Raw genomic sequence first — 24,583 nt, 5'->3', positions numbered from 1 at the left:
TGTGGCTTTGACTGAACTGAGCTCTGTGTTGCCAGTTCCATATCTATACTAACCTGAGGGTATGGGCCAATTCTCCAACAGAACTGCCTTATGTTCATCCCATCTCAGCTCTCCTCTCTCCCCCACAAGGAAAAGGTGTATTATAGTGAAGAAACACAAGCTACACTATAAACCAAACACCAGTCAGTTGAGCTGGCCACACAGACCATTGAGAAAATTATGAACAGCTGCATAGCCCAAAGCAGGATGAACACACCTTCCTTTACACCACCCCCCCAGTGTACTTCCCTTCACTCGGTCGGCCTGAACTGCCTCTTCTCCTGCAAGCCAGCCTCCGGAGCAGTTACTGTAGCCCCGCTTCTGAAATCCTCTCCCAGCCGCCCGCCCAGAAAGAAAGTGGCAGGGATTGAGAGAGATGAACTGTTCCCAGCGACAGAGGGCTATCTTGGGCTTAGTATTGGTACTGTCCTTTTTGTTATTGTCTTTTTTGCAATGGAAATCGGGAAGACTCAAGGCACGTGAAGGGGACAACCCGCAAAGAACAGCTTGGTCCTGTTTGTCTCTCTCAGGAACCAGAAAGAAGTGATCTTACAGCTTACAAGTGTGTACACCACCTTGCTCCAACTTCTTTCCTCTATATCCAGGCTCCCTTTACAAAGAGTCCTTTCCCTAAAGCTACCTAACTCCCTCCACGTTCCTCCGCTCCACCTCCCTCCCCAACCCAAATCCAGTTTCCTTCACTGATGTCCCCTCCCTCTGCCCCGTCCTGAATCTGCCCAACAGCCTCTCTTTTGCAGCAGGCTCCCTATTCCCCTCCAATATCCAGCTCTTTCCTGTGGGCAAGCACGTGCACTGGCAGACCTGACAGCAAAGAGGGATGACCACTACATTGGGTCTCTGGGACACACAGTGTAGCAGAACGAGCTGGTGCCATCACACTGTTAGCTAATGGTAACTGAATCTCACCTTTCAGCTTAAATGCTTTTCACCCTTTGAACAAGGTTTTGCAATGCACTCCTTTAAGAGACAGAAATCCACATTTATTCCTTTTTGAACACAGAGCTGCATAAAATATGCACTACATTTTAATGCCTGGGAAAAGCATGACAGTTTCAAATTAGTATTAATTACAAGTACTGAAAAGGGTGTTTCAGTCAAACAACGAAAGTCCACAACATCGACTGTTAGAAGCAGAAAAAAGATCTTCAATCCCTCTCAGTCATTTTCTACTCCAGCCCTTTGCGCTGCGCAGTCCAGTGCTGTAGCTTCACCACAGCTTCCTGATTGTGGGAGCAGCTGATGCACCACAGTGTTTGCATACCGTGCTCTCATGTAATATGCAGCAAATACTTTGTACCAGTACTCCTACATAAATTAACATTCAGTATTGTATATTACATTCCTTTCTCTAGTATCCAATACCTGTTTACAGATGAACACACCATTTACCATACGAGTGAAGTTTTTAAAAAGCATGGCACAGTTGCCAATAGCCTGTCTTTAATCAAAGGATGACCTTAGATGTCAGTCTGCAACAGAAGGCTGTAGTACAGAATAAAAAATTCTAGATTAAAGTAACTTCAAAAAGACCGCTGCTGTAACTTCATAAAGACCTTAATATGCAAGCCTGAATTTGAGGAGTGCCTTGCCAACATTCAGTTGCTGGAACATAAGATTCCAGCCTTTTGAATGTGAACAACCTAGCAGCACCACACTTCTTTTAAATAGTAAGTATGTGTTCCTTGAGTTATTCTTGCTGTGAGCTAACCTCCATAGGTAATCTACTAATCTGAATACTTCTATGGGATTAAAGCTTCTATACACAGAAGCCAGAGTTGAGAACAGCCAGAAAATAACCCACATCTGTTTTACTACTTAGTGTATTCAGGTTGGGACTGACTCACATAATAAAAACTGCAATCTCACCTTCCAACTAACATACACTGGCTGCCACCCAAAATAGAGCTCTATAAGCAAAGAGGAAAAAAGCAGCAGAAATAATTTAACAGCTGTTATTCCTGGTCCATGAATCTTTACTCCCTTGGCAGAAGTTCTGTTTCTCACCACACAAATTAAATCTAGGAATACTGGGGATCAATTACTATCAAAGCCAAAAAGCTGTTGTTCTATTGCCATGAATACTATTATTTGCTTTACAACTACCAAGAAAGTGTTTGGTCTACGGAATTTAAGACTTATGTCCTTTTTTTTTGTGTGTATTAAAATTCTCCATTGAAGTTCCCAGGACACTGGCCAGTTTCTGGTCTTATGCAGGACATACTAAACGGGTGTTTGCATGAAAAACAGTCCACACTGTTCTATGGATGGCAAGGACTCTGGAAGAGTTTTGACTCTGAGCTTGCGGCATTGGGATAAACGATTTTTACATGTCAAGGATGGGTGGGGAGTCTTCCCTTGAGATTCAGACCTACAGATAGTTTCTGGCCTTTGCCCAGTTCCAAGTGGAAACACAGAAGCAAGAAATGGACCCACACAGCACAACTAGAATTCTGGTAGACAACAAGACATTTATTAAAGATTAGCTAATTGATAATTAACTTCTGAAAATATGCCCATGCTTCTATTTTCCAAAGGTTAATTTTAAATGTCTATCCAATGGAAGAGCTTTTATACTCTTGATAAAATAAACCCATTACACTGATAAATGTAACCCAAATAAATCAGCTACTGATAGTAAAGTACAGTTTACTGATAGTAAAGTACAGATGTCCATAAACTCTCCTCAATGAGTTCAGCATCACTATTCGAGACTTAATGTCACAGGCTTCTGAAGAAAGGGGACAGAGGTAATACTATTATGCTTTTCCCATCTTACTTATCCTCTGTTTCTCAGTATTATCAAACACTGATCTCAAATCTATTTTTATCCAGGACTATCTTAGAATGCCCATCTCAGCAATTATGTTCATCGTTTGTAGTCCTAGACCTCTTCATTTGTGAAAATATGTAATATTGCAACTTTTGTCCTCTCTAGGGATACTCTTCATCCAAGGGGATTAGCGTGCTCGTGTTTCCTCATATGCTTAGATCTAACGAAAATATTAAGAAAAAACCTTCAAAGCATTTCTCAAACAGCAACTACAGAACAAGACTTGTTTTAAGGTCAGATTTTTGTTCTGTTAATATTAGAATTCTGGAAGTTTCATTCTGGGTTGCAGCAAAGTAAAAAAGGTAACAATGCAGCAAACAGCCCTACAGAGCTGAGAAACTTGCTGGTTTTCTCTTCATCTGCAGAGCAAGCCAATTGAGCCTTGTGAAAAATACTTTGGAGCTTTCAGAAAGTATCTTTGTAGGTGCAATGCATACTTGCCAATCTTTCTGTTACTTTGTGTTATTGCTCGAAGCCATGATGTGGCTGTGGCAGCTCTGCCTAATCACAACTCCAAAACACATTTCGATCATTACTTTATCTTGCAACACTAAAAAAACCCAACATTATTTTGGATAATACTTGAACAGGTTGCTCCCTATCGTGGATACAGCTTCCTTGCACCACTGGTACTACTACTTCATGCAGAGACCACAGAGGCTGAGCATGCAGCAAAGGAGCTGCAGGAACAGTTAAATTGAGGGCACAGAGCAAAAAAAACCCAGAGCCGCAACAAGAAAGTTAGTATCCCTCAGCATGTACTTTGATTTTTTTTTTTGGCCTATGCAGGGCTGGAGTAATAAAAATCAGTAGATTCAGACAACCACGTATTATTGAGTAAAGAAGTGTATTTTTTCAGAAAAGTTTATTTAGGAAATGTCTATTTATAAAATATACCAATTAAAATAGGCAGAAGGAAGATTAATTTTAAATTCATGTCATTAGTCTTTGTTGTCACAAGTGACTCCAATACAGGTAAATCCTAAAATACAATAAGAAAAAAATTCTTGATGCTTTTACCAATCAAGACACTGATATTTCACTGACTGGGCATCAGAGGCAATGTAAATGCAGGGAAGAACTCCCGACATATTTAGTGAGGATGAAGAGATGCCATAAGGTAAAATTGTCTACAAGAAAAAAATATTCTAAACTTATCTAAACAGCCACCAAATTCTCCAAGGATTTACTAATACACCTGAAAGTACATACCACAAAAGATTACATAGCTCAAGGTTTAGTCTAGTATTTCACAAGCCTAGGAAAAACGCTGAAATAATTCCCAGAACCAAACATTTACCTACATGAAAATTTAGCCTGTTGAGGTAGGAAGCCAGAACACTTCTAGAATAAAAATGCCTGTTTCTAGTTTAGCTTGTACTTGTGGCACAGTTTTGTGGGTAAGTTTTTGTAGACAGATATGCTTTCGTTTTGAGAAAAAATTCCTGCAAGTCAGAACAAAAATAAAATCTGTTTATATAGATTAAGCATTAAATATGTTGGTTATGTATTAACTGATGTAGTGTCATGTTTTCTCTCTTTCCCCAGAACCATAAAAAAGGAATCCACACACCAAGTTTCTCAGCCTCCTGTTTCAAATTGCATAAAACTCTAATTTTAGTCCTAAATCATTTATTACAAAATAATCTATTAGCAATTGAAGAGGATACAGAATTTAAGCTATTTGTTTTAACTCAAGCTGACTTAAACTGTTTCTTTAAACAGAGACACCAGAGGTAGCGCACTAGAGCCCAGTCACAGGGCTGCAAGGCGCAGGACCTGCAGGTACCACTGCTCGCTGGTTCCATTTCTCACCTCTACGTTTTGAAACAATAGGGGGGAAAAAAGCGTTAATATTCAGAAGTAGCCTTTTTGCTGGCCCAGTGTCTAAATTAGCCAGTAGTATTTGCACAAAAACACAGAATACCCACAAAACCCACAGCTTCCATCTGAAAAAAAGACACTGATACAGATCCCTAGGGCTAGTACTAACACACCCATATGAGCTACCACATAAAAATACATTTCTATTTCTGTATTTCCTGTAGCCCAATGCTTAAAGGGACTGCCTTTACAGCAAAAGGAAATTAGTTTGATTTCCAAAAACAATTATAAATATACTGGTGCAAAGTACAGTTCTATGGTCCTAACTCTGCTTGCTTTCTTGGAGCTCTGCAGTCATTAAAGGCAGTACACTAAAAAAAATAAACAGCTATTTCAGTAATGGTAAAAAAAAATAAAAAAATCACTAGAATATAAGCAGTATTTAAAACAGCAAAAGAAAAGCAGCTGCACGCTTAATATACAAAGAAAACAACTAGAAGACTGCAAGAACAACTACCTCCAGACAAAATAATATGATTTTAGGTGAAAACTGCACTAAAAGCCTAACACTGCGCTGGCTGTGTCATACGGACACGGTTGAGTGGATTCTATGCCCTGCTCTGCCTTCTGGAATGAAGAGGAGTACTTGCATTAAACTTTAAACACAGTAGCTGTTGAAAGCAGAGACTTTTTGCACTACAGACCAATTACATCATCTTAGACTGAAAGAACTGATTATTTCAAGGCCAACGGTACCTTTCTCCAGCATGTTTGCTTAATAGTGCAGACATCAGTACTGCTGAGATCCAGAATCCCTTTTACAGTAATGCTCTTATAACATGGTCCAACTTTGGGGTTTTTTTATGGCAGCATGAACTGTTTTAAATACTGTAAATACAAAAAAGAGGTACTAGGGCAGTTTCTGATAATACTTATCTCCATCAGCATCACACTGTACCTTGAAAGCCAATTTCAATAGGAATTATCACTAATGCATCTTTTAAGGGTGTCACTAAGTATTGAAAGCGTAACAGCTATATTTGCTTTTATAATAATATGTGTTCTGTAATTAAACTTAAGAACACTGAGAGAGAACAAGAGAACAGTTCAGGGTTGGACAGCTTAGTGGATCTCATAATTAGTATACCATGAAGGGTCTATTCAGGACACCAAGTTCCTCAGCTGACACGACCAGAACACATTAGCCTACCAATGCTCTGCCTCCAATACAAGTATGCCAGCTCTAAGACAGTCAAAAGTCTGAATATTAAATACAAGTGGCATGGAGATGAGTGAAGGAAACCCCTGTCGCTTCATACTGAATTGCTTAACTACAATGAACAAGTGAGATGAATCAATTCCTCCCTCCCACTGCCACCAGTGTCACTGAAAGTCTTTCAGTTACCTAGTACCACAAGCAGTTGTATCAACTGACTTCAGCTACAATCAATTATGAATGTCTCGGTATTTTAAGTGGATACAGCTCCCCCTGTACACTTCTTGTGGCGAGCCCTTCTTCTCAAATGGATTTCTTGCTCCCTACTCAAAACACAACATAATGAAGCAGTAATATTCTCATCACTAGAAATAAAGGTTCTTACTGTGTAATTACTGTTCAAGACTATATTCAAGTAGGTAAACCCCCTAAAAATACAAACACGATTAAATGCCTGTTGTGACATTCTGTTAATGGCTGGAAAGCATGTAATAAACATACCTTCTATGAAATCATTTTCACTATACAGCTGCCTCTCTCCTACTCCATCATCTTCATCTTGTCCATCTTCTTCATCTGGATTATTGATAACTTCTAGGCCAGCCTCAATAACTTCGACCAATTCATCTCGTTTATCCTTTCTAACGGGTTTCTCTTCCGGATGCCGAGTGAGCCCCATCTCCAACTGGAATACTTTCATGGACGTAAAACTTTCAAAAGGAATGACGCCATATTCACTAGGCAGTTTGGCCCCCACGCTCACCTCAGCTTTGTCAATTTGGGAATGAAGAAACTCTAGGAGATCGTTGGATGCTTGTTCTTTGGTGCCCTGGTAGTTCACACCATTGACCTTGGGGCTCTTTTTTTCCTGCAGGGATTTCAATTTATCACTCATTTCCTGAAGTTCTTGCTTTAACTGGGCAATCTGTCGTTTCAGACTGGTAGCTCGGTTTTGATAATGCTCCTCTTGTTCCTGCAAGAGAGCTTGATAGTATTCTTTACCCATGTTTTCACCTACGACACCAGGTAGAGATCCATTACCATCTGTTTGTGGAGCACACTCGAGCAAATACATGAGCAAGACTAAACTGAATAGTAAAGCAAGGCCCACTAATAGCCAACGAGTCCTGGCTTGAATTACTAAGCCTCTTCTGGGCATTCTCATATTAATTCCCTTTCCAATCCAAAAAGATGACTTATCTGCTCATGCCTTCCAGGGAACATCACCCCAGAGTTCAAATCTTAGAAAACAAAAGTATGACCGTAATAGTTACTGCAAGTTTTAATAAAGTAGCCGATGAGCAGTTTTCAACCTTTGCCTTAATCAGGTGTCATTGCAGAGATGTAAATCTGAAATTCCCATGTCATCCATAACCATCAACTGCAAGTTTGGTTGACGCCATACACTTTGTTCAGGATTTCCTACCCCAAACAAAAAATCCTGCAGAGGGGCAGGAAGACGGAAGACACCAGCAAGGAGTCATATTTCCATTTCCTAATTCAACCTTAGTTGAAGGGTTTTAGCCTATCTGAAGTTCAGGAAAGTCTGCAAAAGTAATTTTATAAGCTTTGAATCGACAGCAATTTTTCCCTGCCTCGCTATGTGTAAGTGAGAGCAGTCTACAGTTTAGTAACAGTAATTTTCATTAGCTAGTCTGGCTTTTCCTGTGGCACTTGGGTATTTTATTCCATTTCCCCTCCTTTCCTTGGAATCTGCGGTTTGAGTCAGCAAAATGAAGACAGAACCTAAAATTAAAAGAAAGGTGCATATTAGAACTACAAAGCAGTTGGTCATTTGGAAAACTCATGAACAAAGTTGTAACACATGGATACAGAGGATTGCTGGGGGAAGGGTTGGGAAAAGGAGAAAGAGAAAACATTATTTCTTTCCATTGCATTACCATAAGTGATTCCCTTTGACAGAGTGTCGGGAAAATAGCAATATGGACAGTCTAATGAAATACATTTTTCACATAGCTAAAGTAGTAAGGGTTCTTCTACTCTCATCTAGTTTTATTTAACTCCCCCATTCCTTCCTGGGTTTTTTTGTTTTGTTTTCCTCTGTGGCAGGAAAAAAAACCACCACCAAAACTCATGCCCTTCCTACTCCTTAAACTAAAAAAAAAATTTCCAAGAACTATTTTGAAGCAGCAGCTTGCATTTCCATTTGCCTTTAGTTCAAGTAAATACCTTGTAGGGAATAATTATTCACTCATGAATAAAGTATTGCAGATTTAAATATCAAACTTCACAGAAACAGCATAGGTCAAATTCAACAGAAATTCAAATTCAAGCCTCAATTCTTGACTGATGAAAGGGAGCCTCAGACTATCCGTCCACTGAAATTTCCACCTTTTGATCTGATGAGGCTAGCATCAAGAGGCATTGACCATTTGCATGGGTCACCCTCTTACACCGCTGACCAAACCAGCTCAGAGGAAAAGACCAGGCAAAGACCACAGCTACGCAAGAGTGGGATACCAAAATCCTACTTGGCAACAATAGTCAGCAAAATGCTTTATGGGTTTCTTCAACAACAGCATAAAGACCTAAGAAGTAAGCTCAGTGTATGTTAGTCTACTTTCTAACACTAACAAAATACTTTTGTTTAAAACTTGGTTGTAGAAAGTAAGTGAAGCTCATTAAAATTCATCTGGGGATCTATTACGCCTACATCCATTTTGACTGTGTTGTGTAATTATTGTTTGGGGGAAGTTCTGGGACTTAAGTTTTAGTTTCAGTATGCTTATGAGATTAGAAAAGAAAAAAATGCCCACTCCAGTAGTCCTTATATGTGTGTTGGACAGATTGTTATCTGATGCCACCAGCAGCCACAAACCCCCTCTTCCTCGGTCCTTGCAAAAAAGTGACAGTGCGACAAAGCACTCCACATGTTCGCAACAAACACCTTGCAACATTTCTCCCGGATTACATCCTTGCAACATTTCTCCCTTCCCATTCAGCTTCCAGGATCGGGATACTGCTTTCATGAGAACTGGGTACCACATATCAGTGGTATCACGATATTCAGCATCCTCATTTGCAAGAAAGCTCGATGGACAAGGCCTGAAAGATTGAGTAATTTATTGATACCACCACCACTTGTGATAACTGATGCTAAGTTTGCATGCATGTCATGCACACTAAGTTTTACAAGAGCTGCGCGCCTTGGAGTTGTCCAGCTGAAGTCTACAGGACTGCTTGAAGCAGTTATTAGTATTTCTAGTGCTAAAGTCCCTGCCTATAACCCTGTTCACAAATAAATGAGATCCATTATGTAAAAGTTCTTAATACAGCAGCTTAAAGGCAACAGTTATCTGAAACTGAAGCTTTTTGAACTCAAATAAAGCTACTGGACACTTTAGTAGTGTCAGTACAAAGCCATTAGGCTTAATCATCTGAATTCTAGATGACATCTTTCTAAGTCCAAATAAGACAGAAGTTAGTCACTCCTCACTGCACAAACACAACACTATATAAATGCAAGTTAAATGCCTATAAAGAGTGATCAACACCAGACGTATCCTCAGACTACTGACCAGGGGCCAGATGTGGTGAAGCAAGGGACACAGAAGAAAAAACAGTCTACAGGATAAAAAGAGTTCACAGAAATGATGTAATATCATCCGAAGCTTGCCTTAGTACAAAGTTGCCTAAATAATTTTTTTTCACATTTCCTCCTGAATTCTTGTTCTGTTATACCGCAAGAGGTGAAGCCACGATTAATAACAAAGAACCATATGTTTCTTTAAACTTAGAAAAATGCTAGACTGTACTAAAGCCACTCCATACAGAAGCTGGCACATCTTAGATCAGTCAAGGCATATTGAAAAATGATCAGACTACCTGACTTGCATAGAATACTCACAAATCCCATCCGACTGCACAGCTTTATTACTGCTGTCAAGAACAATAGCATTTTTGTGTCGCTGTATACAGAGACACAGCTACCGTATCAGTACAGCAAATGGCTTTTCAAGTTAAGAAGAGATGCTTTTGGCACTGGGGACAGGGCAGGAACAAGGCTGAATTTTACAGCTCAGCAGGACATGAAGAGAGCTTCGTGTTTTTCCTTCACCTTTCTCCTCACTTTTACAGGATAATTAAAGAAAATGAAAGCATGTACTAGAAAGCAGGACCTAATATTTCTAGTTAACACTGTCTTAAGAGATTATTTGGGCTACCATGGCACAGTTTGATAACGGGCAGTGCAGGCAGCTGCAAACCGTGGCCAGATTTGGTTCATCACTGAACCTCTAACTTAAAGCAACCTAAGTCATGCAACCGCCTACCACCACGGGCTTTAAACAATCACTAACTGTTGTTAAGCGATAAATAGACACCCCTGGAGCTGGGACATTGGCCTAGTAGGCCTTTATTCAGTCCTTGCTCTACCAATGAATTGCCCTGTGTTCAACTTCGATGAGTCACTAAGTTACTTTAGGTCTCATTCATGTCTTAGAAGCAAGCGACAACAGATTTCCTGACGTGGTGTCAAGAGGACACAATGTACCGGGAGATTAAGATTCCCTCAGACAAAGCTGGGGGCAATGAAAGAACAACTCTGTTCTTAATAACTTTCTTAACTGTGGCCAAGTGTGCATCATTACGGTAAGCACGGATTAACTAAGTCAGCACACCTCCACAGGAACTCGCCGCTTGCATTGTATCACCAACGCAAGAACAAAAGATTATGAATAACTGCAGATTTCTGAGCCTTCCTACTGGCACTTTACCTATTGACACTTAGAGGGCTGTTTCATGGAGCGCTGCCTTACGGGGGGCTTAGGGAAGAGAAACAATAAGCCCTTTCTGAAGCAATGGAAACTACACGTTGTGGGCTGTGGAGAGCTCCTGGATCTTTTCCTTCTAGGCTCTAATTATTCCCTCATTAGTTGAAAACCTTTTCTAGTGAGCTAGCGACAATCTTCTTAACAAGACAGCCTTTTTGCACAGAGATAGGCCTTGCCTATTTATCTTTGACAGTTTCTGCGCGGCACCATAAAGAACAGGCATTTCTCTCGCTACAGCGTCCCTGTGGCCTTTAAAGGCAAGGAATGTTTGTGCAACCAGTTATGTTAAACAACATTAAAATCTTGAATCGCACACGGAGAGCTGAAGGGGTAAGTTAGTTTGCTAAAGCAGTGGGGACTGAGCCAATCTGGCATCTCTTCTTTTCCCAGTATTACTTCTGCTGGGAGAGTCATCGTAAGAGTCAGACACAGATTTCATCTTGCATCCTTCAAGGAGTAAGGGAAGCCAGTAAGAATCTTAATTCTCATCCCATCAGAAAAGGAGGGTTTACAAGCCCTCTCTTTCACTAGCCTCTCTTTTCAGAAAAGCACTAGTTTCACGTATTTAAAACCCAAATTTGACATGAATTAGGTCTGGCACAGCACTATTTTAGGAATTCCAGTAACTACTCCCAGGCTGTAGAAGACGGTTACAAGACGAAGCAGGCTGGGAAGCCCCAGAATTAGCAAAAACACACAGGATCCCAAGAATCACAATAGGAAAATAAATTCAGTGTCACATGGTACATTCTGAAGTTTATAAAAAAAGAACAGTAAGATTACTTGGAAATAAGTAATCACACAGAAGTCCCTGGGAGCAGCATTTAGTATTTAAAATCAAGTTCCAAATCTCTAAATTGCACATGCTGATATTTCACTTTATTTCAATTCCTCGAAACAAGTCTATGTGCAATACTCACTACAATCTACAAAGAATGAGACATCTGAGGCTGATACAATGCTTATAAAGATCTGCAAGTTTTCCAGAAGCAACTGGTTGTTATTCCTTCTGCATTTCCAGGGCCTTATGTATATTCAACTATGGAAATGTTTCTGCTCCTTACAAAAGAGCTCATTGATTCTCTAAGCACAAGGGAATAGACCAGCATGCTAATTGAAAATGCTTTAAAATCTGTTTTTATTATATTAGCATTCTGTTTTGGTTCCTTGTTGCAAAGGATGAGTACGTCTTTCTAAAAAGGGGAAACATTCACACTTATAGCAGTGACCTAATTCAGTATGCACTTGCTTCATGCCAGACTACACGGACATTCCTCATTTTAGCATGTTCTACTTTAGACATGTCCTTTTCATTCACCATGCCCTAGATGGTCATAGTTTAGCTGCTTATGGAATTCCAGCTGATTTTCATAGTTATTTTATTGTTTTTAATTTCACCCAGATGCCACAGATATTCACTGTCTCAAACCCCTTCCACACACACATACTTCTCTCCTTGACAAGTTATACAATGCAAACATAAGGTCCAATATCATCTCCTGAATATTCCATCTTATTCTGAAGAAGAGGGTCACTCAAAACAGAATTGCTTGTTAGAGAAACATTGTGCGCACAGTTATTTTCTCACTTGCTAAAACCAACACAAAAGCAAGTTGGTTGTCTTTGCTGTCACGGACAATCTTTGCATAAACCCTAGAGTGAGAAACCTCAAACCATACCTTAAGTATGCAGAAACACATCATCCTGCTTAGCCAGTCTGCTGAGGTACAGCCTCAGAAAAGACACAAAGAAATTTGTTCAGGGCTTTATTACACAGTTCTAATCAAACAAGTACCAAAGTCAGATTCTTCTGCTGTTGGGAAGGTGAATAGAAAGGGGAAAGCAAAGAGGAAAAAATATCCAAGAGAAGAGTTAGGGGCCATAGTTGTCACTTTCCATAGAAAACTAATCTTTAGTCTAGTATCTCACCCTCACTGGACTGACTGTAAATAACCTGTTTCTATCACAATTCCACCATCTGATTTGCTCTCAGCTACAGCTCTGCCTCCCAAGCACACACACACACACACTGCTGGATAGGAAAGAATTTGAAAGCTACTATCAATTTATGGAAAGCTCTACATTCAAGAAAACCAGCAGGAAAGTGAAAATAGTCACAAAATATTTTAGACCTTACCAATTCAAGAATAAAGACTGAAGAATTTGGAAGTTCTGCTTAAACACATCCCAAACATTGCCCACAGAAAATCAATCAATCACATCAGGCACAAATAGCAGCTTATTTTCAACTTTTTAAAAAGTTTAGAGCATAATACAACATTCCAATTCATCACAACATGCAAGTTTAGTTTGTAAGCACAGAACTTCAGCTTTGCTACTCACATTATCTGACTGACACTAAAGTGAATTTTTCTTCCAGCTACCTCTTATGATCTTCATCAAAATCTCCCTTTACCTTCCCAGCATTCCCATTATATGGCATACTGCCTTGGCATGCTCACCTGGACAAGCCTGTATAGGGTAAAACCTGTCAGAGCACACACCAGCACTCCTCAACAAGACAGAGCAGTTTCTTCAGAAATTTATTTTTCCAGACATCGCAGATCTAAACCAGAAGTCCAAGAGTTCAAAAACCTAAAACAATGAGACATGCACCTTGGGAGATGAAGTGACAGAATCAGCGCTCCCATCAGATCTAACTCAACCTCAAAAATCAGTGATCCTCAATTCTTCAAGCTTATCAGCTCCACTCTGTTGATAAATACAAAAAACGGTTGCATTCGGCTCGTGTCCATCAGTGACGCAGCATCAGATATGCATTTGTCTGTGTTACCACAGCCAGCCTCACCTGGCTGCTCATCAGCTAACAACCTGGGATAATGCTGAGCTATCAGCTTAGCACCACTCCTATTCACTCACGGGTTTGGCCCCTCTGCTTTCTTTGTTATAAACTCGCACTGGTAAACCCTGCCAAAGCCAGAGTCCCACGGAGGGGGCAGAGGGACAACAACTGCACAGTGATCACTGAGCATCTTATTTCATTTTTAATTAAGGACATGGAACAAAAAAACACCACCATAGTCAACACAAGAAGTACTGTATACATTATGAACAGCCTGTGATGAATTATAAAGTGCATGAGCATATCTGCAGTAGGTAACTTCAGACGTTTGTTTAGTTCCTAAGTGGGAAGGAAAAAAATTCATGCCTTTGGCACAAGGATCATAGTAGTAGTTGCAGTACACCAGGAACAAGTAGTTCAGGCACGGGAACCTGTAGGAAAAAGTTACTTCAGTGATGGGTGACATCACAGGATTTATTACTCAAAACATAATATTCCCTATGCGAATGGTTTATTTTACAAAAGCAACATTGTTGTTTTGCCAGCAGAAGTGCTGTGCTCCAAAATAAAATTAAGACTGAACCTCCCCAAGGAGCAATGTGACAATCAACTGTCACATTCGAGACTCCAGTACAGGAGGAAGACATACGGGGTTTCTTATCGCCCCTGTTTCATGCAATAGATCAACTCACTCTCAACACTAGAGAGAGACTTCATCAATATGAAATTTTGCCTTTTTCCAGGCTCTGATGTTGCTTATTAATTGCATCTTTTCAGGAGATGCAACTGAAGCAGCCCACTTTATACTAGCCTTCTTTAAGACGAAAACATAGAAAAGAGTAGGGTTTCATTTTAATAGTAGAGTTCAATTATTGTAAGATCAAGCCTACCTAGGATTAGCCTATGAAGGACAACCAAGCAGGTCTTGCTCTTTATAGCCTTCCCAAGCCCTCTCTTGAAATTTCCACCTCAGTTTCAACAAGTCCACTGGCATTTGTTTTTACAATAGCAACAAGAACCATCAGGGCTGCAAGAAGGACCTGTCCTGCCCCTGTCCCCACCCCACGAACACGACCAAAAGATAAATCAGCATGCCAAGCCAACAGAGTAGGAAATAATACAGGTTTTATTGTCTCCGTTCTCAGTGCTGCAGCTAACATAGCAGGGAAAGCAAGCAGAAGGTGATATCCAACAACCCACAAATGGGTGATATTTTTTCCACAACAGTCCCTGGAAAAAGCAGTGATGCTGTCATCCTCAAATGAAGGAAACTAACTGTACTGAAATGGTTTAAATGCAATTTGTACATAATCTACTGTGAAATAACAAGGAAAAAAACGGCCTTTCGCTGGAGCAGTTTTATCTCCCGTAAGTTAGAGAAGCAAGTTATCTTATGTCCTGGCATTGTTGTTCCCACACAAAACCAAATCCATTACATAGTTAAGTGGATAAATGAAAGAACAATGTTATTCACATTATTTACTTTATACCTAATCCAAAGTAAGCAATGAGCTTATGAATAGGAGCCCTGCTTTGGCTTCAGTGAAGCCAGAGCAAGCCCATTTGTCTGGAAACTGCTGAATTGAAAATGGAATTTGAAACCCAGCCAGCTACACCTTAACTACGCTGGTCAGTATTATCCTATTTCAGATAAGGCCAGGAAATGAAAGTCAACTCACAGTCACTTTACTGTTTTTATGAAGAGACACATCTGCTTGGCAAGAAAGAAGCTAGGCAAAGCGTCCTACGTAAGACTAGCTGAAGGAGTTTTGTTTGATTGCTTGTTCTAAAATTCTTATTAACAATAGCTATCCTGAAAGACTCACTACCTTCAGCTTCGAGAAGATAAATAACTTTACTATTTTGCACATCTTTGCCAATCATTTATACTATTTAGCTTGCGGGTTTTTGCATTGCTGTAGACACTATTCCTCTTTTCAAATTTGGCAAAACCCCAACAAACTCCAAAATCAGTGAAGCAAGTCTTCTCCCTCTTACTGTAAAAGAATTAAAGGAACAGTAGTATTATATGACTACACTTATTTTGCCTGCCCTACAGGTTGTTAAAGTTCAACCTAGAAATGGGAACAAAAGTACAAGTAGCTACCTTAGTGCTATTATCAGGCAAGTACTTTCTACTGCCATTCCTAACATTTCATAAACAATAAGCCATTTTTTTATACAAGCATTAGGCAAGAATCTGACCTACTTTTACCATGTGCTTTGCAATAACCTTATTACCAACAGCATAAATTATACAGGCAACTGTACCACGGCAGCGAGGTGGGCTCCTCGTCCAGGGCACACCACCCGAGCAACCTCACCAAGTCAATGGTAGTAGTCAGGTCTGTTCACTGAAGGCCGGCAGAACCTCCCAACAGTGCACGTAACACTGCACGGTCCATCAAGGGCAAAACGACACTTGCACTACTGTGGAGGACAGCCTAAGCAAAACTGAATCGCAGTTCTTACAGCAACGTTAGGTTATCTTCAAGGATGCATAGTAGTCTCTATCAGAGTACATGCAGCGAAATCTTTGTACTCCTTTCAGTATGATATGGCAACAGCTGCAGCAAGAAGCAGAAATAAAATATGATGCCCAGTGGTCTTTCAAAAGGCAATGCTGTAGGAGGGATTTTTTGTACAGGAAAACAGTCTGGTTTAGGACAGAAAAAACAGTTACACTTAAAGTGCACCACCTTACAGTGAACGAGGAACGGTAAAATACTCTTTAGACACCCAAAGTGTCTAAACATCTTAAAAGGCCCCAGCTAAATATTTCCCCCATACAAGACGAACATGCTCCAGCAAACGCGATAGAACAGTAAAAGGTAACTAGCGATCCTAGCTTGGGTGCACAGCACTTGCACAGCACACCTACATTTTCACTAAAAATAAAAAAAAAACCCACTGAGAATGACTGAAATTGTCCATTATGGTAGCAGGCAAAAACAAAGAGCCAAGAATCATGTAGTTTTCTTGGAATCACTTCACACAAGTGTACCATATCTAACTATGTTCTCGGAATCAAGTCTTCTTCCGTTTTCTCACATCTCTTAATTATCTATTTCTCTATGTATAGAGATCGAGACAGTGTAGTTACTGTACCATAAGCACAGTGAAAATATATATTCCAATATATGTAAGCTCTTGTGCTATTTTTAAAGGATAGTTGTTGTCCAAGTTCACACGCAAAGCCAGTGGAACATTTCCCACTGTGGGAGGTAAGGAGAGAGGCCATGAATTGAGTTTCCTTACACTTGGAAAGCAAATCTAAAATGCAGTAGAACCAACCAGATTCCCTTTGAAGCTCTCAAAGGTACCTAACAGGTGGTTAGCACATACAGATATCTTTTTTTAACCCATCAAAAGAAGAGATGGAAAAGGACAGTCCTTAGCCAGAGTGTATTTTCTAACAGTTGCAGAGCTAATTAGCCAGCATTTTAAAAAGCAGTTAGAGACTTGATCCTGTGGAAGAGTTGGATTTTTTCATTTTGTATAATTTTTCTATGGTAAGAGCTATACTCATTTCAAGAAGGTACAAATTTAGGTTATGAGCAAGCCGTAGCAGTTGAAGTGAAAACAGTGAGAAGTTAAATTCTGAAGTGCACCTGAATCTTTCTTAAAAAGACTTTCAGACTTCTATTAATATCAGTCTTAAAAGCAGAAACATATAAAGGCAGTTGATTTAAATTTCATAAAAAAGTTTCATTGCATAGCTGTGCACCAAGTAGCACCAGAGCACCGTTCTCATTAAAGTTACGATTTATTGCCAAATTTTGTGGGGGGTACCCTGGATCAAGTAATATTTGCAAAGAAATCCCTTTATTGCAAGTTTGAAGAGCAGTAATACTCCTCGAGACCACTGGAAGACATTTTTGTGCATTTTGTCCAACTGGTAGTTTGGCTTGAGAGTTTTAAGGTATCTAAAATCAGTTTAAAATACAATTTGATACAGAAATCTTGAGAAAAATGCTGCCTTGAAAGTCAGTCGCCCTGAAGTTTTTCTTAACAAACTGAATCAGTTAGCTTAAGTTGACATATGGTATTCAAAACTGGGCTCATGTTGCTATTTCTCAGTCCATGAATCAAAGATTGAAGGAGAAACACAACCTACAAATATTTTTAGAATGGCTAAAAATCAGCGTAGTAGTTTAGGTTCTGCTTTCAGCACAACAGATCAGCCATGAATATGTCATCAGAACTGAAAGCATGATGCCAAACGATTGAGAAACATCTGGTGCATTCCAGAAGCACAGCTAGATACACTTATGTCATCTGTAATTTTTCAATTTGACATTATAACTAAGCATTAATTTACTCTTAAAGGACTAGCAATACCAGGCTTCACTGACAGCAGAGAAGCTAGCAGCTTGTCAGAACTATCTATCTTGATATTTGTTTGTCTGGTTTTTTTTAAAGTTGCCTTGCATTGAAAAAGACACCAGTATGAAAAATAGAAACACCAAACACTCAACACTTCACATTACCTTGCTCCGCCCTCTCTTTGTTTTTCAAGTCCCTGAAGTTCGTCTTTGGACCACTTGGACCATCTTTCTTCCTCTTCTCTTCAGGAAGCGATGAAGGAAGTTTCTGTAAACCTCTGTTGAGTTTTTGCAGGTTCCTTACACCATTCTTCTGTTGTGCTCATATTCCACTTTTTTTGTTGTTGTTAGTTTTGCTTCAGAGCAGGGACATAGAGGTTGTTACCACAGGCACTTGTCACAAACTATTCAAAGTGCCACATTTGACACACAGTCCCACTGGCAGCAACTTCTATTACACTATTTGAACATTGGGTTAAAGTTTTGTTACTTTCTCCTCTTGTTCCTTCAGACATTTGACTTAAATCCCTATCACACTTCCTCCTCTCTAGGCAAACCTCACCTCATTAGCTACGTAAAATTCTAACAAAAGCTCAGGACCTTACGCAACTAAGGAGCAACTCTGAAGGATTAAATACAAAAAATTCAAAGTCACTGGATTATGTCTGAAAGCTGAAAAAACCCCCCAACAAACCAACTTAAAGAAACATGCTTAGTAGCACTTAATAGCAGAATCCAATACAGCATTTTGGATGTTAAAACTCAGTCCCGTTCCAAAGACTGGGAGCAGTGGGGCAGAGTTTGCCCTGTACAGACATCCTCCTGGGGCACCGCTTCCAGACCGTGCTGGGAAGAGGCAGGCACACCAGTCACGCCGCTACTCATCCTCCTACTTCGCAAATTGTACATCTCTTCTTCAGAGAGCTTCTATCCATATCAGAAGCTCCCAGATCACATGAACGATGGACTAAGCTAGTATCACTCAGCAGTCTTAATTTCCACTCTACCAGAGTGCTAGGAAGACATGCAAACCATCTGCTGCCCCCGGGGCTGTGAGTAATATCAACAGTGCTGACAAGTGTCTTATCATTTTTGACACCATTGCTTGGGGAAACCTTTAAGAGACAGCAGAAGTGCTACCACAAGTCATCGGAAAGCTATCACCCAAAACACTTTTTCAGGACAGATTTTATTTCTTAGAAATTAACGACTTAGCCCTCCAAATAATTCCAGAGACTCTAAACTGTGCTCAACACTAGCATTTTGTATTTTCAGAGTATGCCTCAAAATATAAGCTCATTTACCTCATTTCTACTGCTTTAATGCTGCAGTGTTCCCAATGAGCTTTAGTTGTTTCCTGGGCATTGCTGCTCAACACCTGCCCTTGCAGCAAGAAGACAAACTCAACCCTGAAGAATTGTTTAAGTATTATTTCTACTGTTTCTACAAAGATACACATATGCAAACATCAGACAAGGACACTGGAGTAGCAAAAAAATCTGCCTAGTTAGCCACCTTGCTACAATTAACTATCATTTGTTAAATGTCGTAAGATATAGCCACAAAGTCTACAAACGGAATTATCTGCAGCACCTCAGCCATCAGCTTTAAACTCTCACGGCTTCCTACAACTACACACCTGCAAGCTAGAAACTGGCCTTGCATGTCTTTCTCTTGCAACTGGCATCTGAAAAGTTATTAGGGCCCTTTTTCCTTACAAAATTATCTGGGACTAGTCACCCCGCTTTCCAAATCCTAATATGTTAGTACAAAACTAGCCTAGCTTTGTATACAACTTTTTTGGAGAACTCGGGTGTCCTACAACTTAGATCTTTTATCAAAGTGCTGATCTACTGTCTTGAAAAAAAGCACAAATATCAGTGCAGACACATTAACCTCCCTTTGTGGTTGATGTTCATTTGTTGAAGTTAAATATGAGAAGCAGATATCCATATAGGGATTAAAAAAAAATCTAAGCTGTCTAGCAATTTTACTTGGCAATATTAAATATGTGCAACTATTGTATTTCTAAGTCTACCTTTAACTCCTAGCTGTTCTGCATTATATTATTTTAGCTCTGAACACACGAGAACCAGTCTTGAGTTCTGTTCTGCTCAGTAAGAGGACTCTTGCCTGTGATCACCGCTAACTATGCGGCAGGACCCATCTCCAGAGGATTCATTAGCCATGAAAGAATTTTACTTCTGTTCTACAACTGAAATATCAGTTTCCTTTCACAGAATCACGGAACGGTTTGGGTTGCAAGGGATCTTAAAGACTCTCTAGTTCCAACCCCCTGCCACGGGCAGGGACACCCTCCACTAGACCAGGTTGCTCACAGTACACCAGAGAAGCGCAAATTTAGTTCCCTTAGTTTTTGGGAGAACGGGTGTCAAAAGTGTCTGCCCGCCCAACCCTATCCCAGCATCAGTCCAGCCATCTCCAGGCTGCCGAGACAACCGCGCTACTTCAGTTCTGCACATTTTTTCTTTAGTTGCCTATCAGGTACTTGCACCCAAACTCCCACGGGTAAATGTTCTTACTCCTCCATCTATTGAAGTAATGCATTCAATGACAACTTAGAGAATTTCTGGCCATAGCAGAGAAGCTGCTGGGAAGGACACGTGTGCTGGCTGTTGGATACTGATGCGGGCCTTCCAGACAGCTGCCCGAAGTGGTATGCCCACCAGAAAGCTCAGTACCATAGAGGAGAAGGAGCCTCTTCCAGAAACTGTTTCACCAGTGAAACAGCACTGCTTAGTTCAGAGGAGGAAGAAAGCGGGGGGAAAAAACCAGCGGGACAGACTTGCCCTTTATCACCCACCCATGAAAGACTTCATACGAAGGAGGAAGGTGAAAGAAAAACACAGGCAGACCTGCCCTTTCTGTCACCCATCAAGATCCTCCAACGCACCTATTGAGGAGACATGCCCATCTGGCACCGTGGGCCGGGAAGGCAGATGGGGTCCACAGCCAGAACTCCCCAGGACCACGGTGGGGGCTAAAGGAAGTGATTAGACCCAAGCAGAGCACGGTGCTGGCAGGCACCTTGTACTGCAGGCAGATGCTAATGAGTAAACAGGCCAATCACTATAGGTATTTTTGATTACAGTTGGAGATGATTAAGAGTGGCAGGAAATGGTTAGATTAAAAAAAAAAAGTACATGCAAGATTTCCTCACATGACAGCTTCCTCACCTCAGGTTATATTTGGATTCTCTGTACTTTGAACCATTGATGCTCTTTCCAACGCTCACATTTGCACTCACAGCACCGACTTGACAGTTTTATCAACTCGCTAACAGGAGTTGTACAGCATTTCGCTTGTGAATGGGAAAAGCCTCTAAAAACAAGTAAGGTAAAGCAGAGATCATTGCAAGATGTTCTTCCCACCATACTCGACTCTGAAATAATTGCGGAGCAAGTAACCCCTGCTGTCCTTACCATACACAAGAGAGAAGTGGTGTGGACAGCCTAGTGCCAGCGTAGAAAGAGTACGAGCTTCTCACACGTATTTTAGTGTGCCATATTTTCACGTGCAGCAAAATCTTCCAGGATTAGGAAAAAAAGCACATTTTTCCTTTCCCCTTGAACCTCTAATGTCGAGTTATTACATATAGTTTGCAATGATTACCTAGTTACTTTAAAAAAAAGTTTCTCAGCTAGCAGCAACTATCAGAATCACCAATTCAAATTAGACACACAACAAAGTATAAGATACCCAAGAACTATTAAGCTGTCCAACATTTTTCGGTAAAAGCAGAATACCTGCAGCCTTACTAGAAAATTTTTTTAAACAGGCTTAGAAGGAAGCAGCAGCCAGATGCACCTAAAAAAGGCCTCAGACCATATCCTGTCCCACTCCTTTTGCACCAGCAGACACCCATGACAAGGAGGGCTGCAACTTGCAGTACTGCTCCTGCCTTCAGAAATGTTTTTGTTTGTTTTTTCCAAAAGAGCTTCATCAAAAAGAAGAGTCTTAAAGTCATTGTACACTTTCAGATTTTTCTAATAAACAATAATAGTAACGGAAGAGCTGGGCTTTTCTAATCATCATTCAAAATGAAACTGTTCTGGCAGACAGTGAGAAGTGCTCTTCCATAAATTCTTCTTACAAGCTGTGGCTATAACTCAGAAGTAAAACTATATTGCCATTCTCTTAAAAAAACCATTATATTTCTCTATGAATATCTTGTGAGTTATGATCTCTTTTTCCCATTTCCAACACCACACTTGCAAGAACATTATTATTTGCCTAAAGCACAATATTTTCTCTCCTTTTTTTTACAAAAGCTATTATGCTCCTGAAATATTTTATTTCCATTGTGCCTTTTGAGAACTCTTTTTTAAAGTGGTTTGTTTTTTGTTTTTTTTTTTTTTTTTAAAGAAAGTCTTGTCCTTGAAATCCCTGTTTCTTACTTTATTTTTCCAGAAGCAAAATTATTATGGACTCTTCCCATACTTTTAGTCTGGAGGGCTGATCCTCTAAGACGGTAGAAGACAGATGAGCTAACTGAAAGCCAAGTGCATTATCAATTCCACTACCACCCAAATCCTTATCCAAAGCCTGAGTTTCATCCCACCTCCATGATTCTGCTTCAGCATTATTTAAAGAGAAAATACTGCAAGTCATGAAGCATGTTTCATAATGACAGGCTGTTTCAGAGCTAAGAAAAATATTGTGCAATTTTTTTTCAGCAATAAAAAAAACCCGGCCTCATATTTCTCATACCCTCCCTCCCCCAACTTCAGTTTTCTCTGTTTTAAAAGTTCAGGTCATTCTGGCGATCCTTTTTACAAAAGGGTCCACAAAACACTTCTGGCATGCGTGAAAGTAGCAGACTGTGGTGCAGGGGTAGAAATCGTTGTGCCAGATATGCTTGTGGGTTTTCTTGGCAACAGACCACATGACTTATCATTTAACTATGCCCTCAGATGATGCTTCCCACTGACTTGGGAAGACCCATATCCTGGGGCTGGAACTTAAGAGCAAAGAATTTAAATTCAAGAATAACTTGGTGCAACTTCTACATGATGCAGCAGCTTTAATGATAGGTTTACGGCTTTCTGGTTTGGGTTTGTTTTTTTTTTTTTTCCCTTTTCTTCCCCCTTTAAGCCTGAGGAAGACACTAAAACAGTCATGGGATCAAGAAGGGAAAGAACTGTTCACAATGAACTGATCTTAATCACACCAAAGTCTTCACGGGTTTCTGCCAGGAACAGACAAGCTAAACAATTTCTATTTGTACAGTACAGTCTTGTACTTCAAAAATCATTCTTCTTCCTTCCATTCTCAGCTTACCGATGGTTTAGGACAGTGTAGGTCTCTTGATCCTTACGATAAGGACTTACTGGCAAGAGTCTCCCATAAAAGCCTCAGGGTGTAACTGAGGCCCATAGCTAATACCCCTCTGCAAAACACATCTGCCTCCACTGACAGCTACTGGGAATATTTCCAAGCCGCTGTCTTTGACAGTGTTTGGGGACTCACTATCTAGCTAATAAAGGGAAGCCAAAAGTTTCCTTCTAATGCGCTGAGGCAGGATAGGAACTTTCAGCTAGTGCAAGCTGCAGAAGTAGTCACCATCTTATTCACAAGCCCTGGCACTTACAGTCCCCAAGACCAAAAAAAAAAAAAAAAAAATTTTACTGTATGACCTTAGCTTGAGGGATATTCAGTCTGCATTAAGACAACCTCATCTTTTTTGCAGCTCTTCCGAGTTACCCGTCAGAGCAACAGAATACACTTAGTCCTTATCCATCATCTACAAGCTTAGCAGGAGAGATCAGTGTCTCAATTTCCACCTGATAGAGGGATTTGAAGGAAAAAAAAAAAACAAACTTCAAACCCACAGAATACAGTAAATGTTAATTAAGCAAATCTGGATTATACTTCACTGAAAACATGCAGTATCAAGTTTATGTTCAGCTTTAAAAACAGTCTTGCAAATTGCAACCTTCCTGTTTCTGCTTTAGTATTCCTCCTATAAATGAGTTAGTTTCAAGATTAATAGACTGATAACAATGACACGATTTTATTTTTTATGTTCAATATGAAAATGTTCCAACTTCCACAGTTTACAAGAGCACAGAATTTACTGCGCAAGAATCCGGATGACAAAAAGCAGGAGATGTAAGCCACAGTTAAAGAAGTCTAAACATCCCACTGAAAATAATTAAGTGCCCTCTTATCATCATTTCCTCTATTTTGGGGGGTTGGGGTGGGAGTCAGTGGAAAGAATTGGGGTTTCTAGCAGTTCGAGCAAGTTAAAACCCGATCCCCACCCAGCCCATCCACTCAAACAGGGAGATGACATTCTCACCACCCAGCTTTGCCCTATCGCCAGTTACACCCGGTCACAACGAGACAGGGGAGATGAGCAACGATGCTTTCTCCAGAGACGTTAAACCTCGCTGCATTTCCAACGCTGCCTCCAGATAGGCGCATCTCCAAAAGCGCACTCTCCAGCACATTTAAGGCTAGTCAATAGAATGGAAACGTAACCGTGAGGAGCAAGAGATTAATTTTATTGTTGAGACAGCGCTAAGATAGAAGCCGAATGTGGTTTGTAAGGCCCCCGCCACGAGGACGATTAGGCGCAGCCCAGATCAGCGATCCCATCTGCTCAGCCCCAGGCACCGCTGCCCCCGCCGCAACGAGCGGACACGGCCGGCCCGCGCCCCCCTGCCCTGCCCTGCCCTCCCTCCGCGGGCCGTTAGCTCGGGCTGGCCT

At 40.5% G+C, this 24,583-nt stretch overlaps 1 protein-coding gene across 2 annotated transcripts in view; it reads right to left on the bottom strand.

Annotated features, from left to right (window-relative positions):
* CSGALNACT2 (chondroitin sulfate N-acetylgalactosaminyltransferase 2) overlaps positions 1-24,583 on the bottom strand; it is a 33,458-nt gene that overhangs the window by 8,462 nt on the left and 413 nt on the right. The window contains exons 1-2 of one of the 2 annotated variants that reach the window (XM_075758668.1): positions 23,501-23,655; positions 6,432-7,676 (exon numbers count right to left, since the gene is read on the bottom strand). In XM_075758668.1, coding sequence (XP_075614783.1) covers positions 6,432-7,095 — 664 coding nt within the window. In that variant the 5' untranslated portion in view covers positions 7,096-7,676; positions 23,501-23,655. Of the gene's footprint in view, positions 1-6,431; positions 7,677-23,500; positions 23,656-24,583 lie in introns of those variants that run through there. The other variant, XM_075758667.1, reaches the window with a different exon arrangement.

Source organism: Balearica regulorum, chromosome 7 (assembly GCF_011004875.1).
Source record: "Balearica regulorum gibbericeps isolate bBalReg1 chromosome 7, bBalReg1.pri, whole genome shotgun sequence".
Classification (NCBI taxonomy): domain Eukaryota; kingdom Metazoa; phylum Chordata; class Aves; order Gruiformes; family Gruidae; genus Balearica; species Balearica regulorum.
The sequence above is the reverse complement of the archived record's forward strand: the minus strand, read 5'-3'. Positions and strand labels throughout refer to the sequence as shown.